Raw genomic sequence first — 2326 nt, 5'->3', positions numbered from 1 at the left:
GGCGACGCCGGTCCAAGTTCATAATGATATCCTGTCTTTTCTTCGGGATGACATTCGACTAGTTACTGCTGTGCGCATGCAAGCTTTTGCCAACGTCATTGCCAACGTGCACTCCCGAAACAAGACTTGGGTAAGTGCTTAGTTGTTCCGAACACTTTGGGATACTGAGACACGCGTACAGAGCCCGGATGATGCTCAGGTGTGTTGCACGTTCAGCAGGAGGCGTCTCTATTGCTCATGGTTCGCCATAGTCTTTTGTCCAAATGCTTGTTAAAGTGAGCATTTATCTGTTACCTCTCGCAGGGTGCACAGGTCATGACCATGAACGGACTACAGGAGAATGGTCTTGCCCGTCTCGGCGATATTTTAGCATTTAAGGCTGTGAAGTCTGACAGTGGGCGCGATGCCAGTTGCCTCTCGTTCCAGACAGGCTATCTTCCAATTTTAGAAGTGCGTCATGCGCATCTCACCGGAAGGATCGGCTATACTCAATCAGTTGGCAGTTCTTGACTTCCGATCTTGTGTTAAAAAGTACTATTCACAAGAATATCAAGTACGTCGTGTATCTCACGCTGTGCTCTTTCTGTTTTCTGTCTAACAGATCACTGCAGCAAGCTATATGGCGTGGTTAGCAATACTTGCAGCAAGATCTGCGACAAAATCACCACATGTGTGGGCACCATGATTGCGGCCAAGTCCTGGGCTGATCCTAAGACGCCATCTCGTACTGCGCGAGGAGTAGTACTCTTTAGGACACTCACGACGCTCCTGCTCCAGTATGTCTCACGAAGTGCCTGCTACCTATTTTTCTCACTGTGATTAGGTTATTTGCACGGTACAAGGAGTCCAGGGATCAAGACCAGATCGTTCGGTTGGTGAATAGTCTCGTAGCCTGGTTTACTACTTGGTCGATGGATATCTCGTCCATGACTTCGACCTTTCAAGACTCCATCGCAAGCCAGAATCCAAGGACAAAACGCCTCGTCATCGGCCAATTGAGAGAAGAACTTGACAGGCTGGCCGAGATCGTTAATCGCGATCTGGCCCAGAAGGAAGGGAAGAAGCAGGTGCCCGGACCGTCGCAGATGGCCCTCCTTCACAAGCAGCAAGCCCGCATCGCGCAGCTAGCCGTGGCCTACGATCCGCCTGGAGATCTCCGTACGCAAGGCCCGCGACATGACAACGACTCTTCAAAAATATCCGAGATCAGAATTGCCCCGACACATGATGAACTTTTGTCGTCGTCATCACCGTTCCTCCCTGTGACATTATCGGATGCGCCGCACCATCTACCTGCCCACTCCATGGAACGCCATTTGGACAGCCAGTTCCGCTTGCTACGCGAGGAGTTGGTGTGCGTAAACATCGGAGCTTCGAGCGATCGCCGTTCCTGATCTCGTACACTTTTGCAGCGCGCCCATTCGTTCCTCGATTGCTGTTATCTTTGCAGATCTTGAGGAAGCGAAGAAATCTGCGGCTCATTCTCATCATGGACGACGCACTAAGCTCCAGCAGCTCTTCGACAACCGCGGCGGGGCTTTCAAGACCAGTGGCATCGACTCGGTTTTCTTCCACGTGTATACTGGCGCTACTTTCACGTACGCTGCCGCTGAGAAGCGCGACCTCACCGTCGGCATTCGCATCGACACCCCGCCAAACGGTGCAGCGCGCGACAAAGACGTGAGCAAGCGGCTCGAGTATTGGAGAAACAATCGGCGGCTCGAGTGCGGCAGTCTGGTTGCGCTTGTCGTCGTCGACAGCGGGAGCCCGAAGGTCTTCCTTGGTGTCGTGTCCTCGACGAGCAGGGACCTCGCAGACTCGGCACGGATGAACAATCAGAAGGTTCAGCTGCGCATGTCGTTTTTCGACCCCGAGGTCGAGCTCATGGCGCTGCGCCGGCAGGCAATTCAGGCGGACAATGCGTACGGCTTCCTCGTCGACAATAACATCGTATACGAGGCGACGCGCCCCTTCCTCGCGCGCCTGCAGACAATGGAACCCGCAGACGTCCCATTCGCTCGGTACCTCACGGACGGCTCCCTCGCGGAGATCGAGGTGTCGCTTCCGAAGTATGCGACCGCGCCGGACTTCCGCTTCAAGCTTAAATGTTTGGCAAAGAACATAGAGGCGCACCATGTTGCGGATATGGACGTCTCCCAAGCGAGCGCTATTCAGAGTGCACGGCAGCAGCTCCTAGACCACAGCACTTTGGACCCGTCGCAAGTCGACGCGGTCGTGCACTCGTTGACCAGGGAAGTATCGCTGATACAAGGGTACGTATCTGTGTGGCTACACGCTCAATGAGCTATGCTGACTGTGACGACTT

At 53.9% G+C, this 2326-nt stretch overlaps 1 protein-coding gene across 1 annotated transcript; it reads left to right on the top strand.

Moving 5' to 3' along the window:
- Positions 1-76: 76 nt before the first annotated feature.
- On the top strand, positions 77-2304 carry PHACADRAFT_203172 (uncharacterized protein; the record flags this gene model as incomplete). The annotated part of the gene is made up of 8 exons (XM_007403230.1): positions 77-130; positions 182-199; positions 252-275; positions 337-450; positions 504-553; positions 612-776; positions 824-1354; positions 1413-2304. 8 exons carry the CDS (start codon positions 77-79, stop codon positions 2302-2304), a joined length of 1848 nt encoding a protein of 615 aa, XP_007403292.1.
- Positions 2305-2326: the final 22 nt, after the last annotated feature.

Source organism: Phanerochaete carnosa, assembly GCF_000300595.1.
Source record: "Phanerochaete carnosa HHB-10118-sp unplaced genomic scaffold PHACAscaffold_899, whole genome shotgun sequence".
Taxonomy (NCBI): domain Eukaryota; kingdom Fungi; phylum Basidiomycota; class Agaricomycetes; order Polyporales; family Phanerochaetaceae; genus Phanerochaete; species Phanerochaete carnosa.
This window is presented reverse-complemented; position numbering and strand designations above follow the sequence as displayed.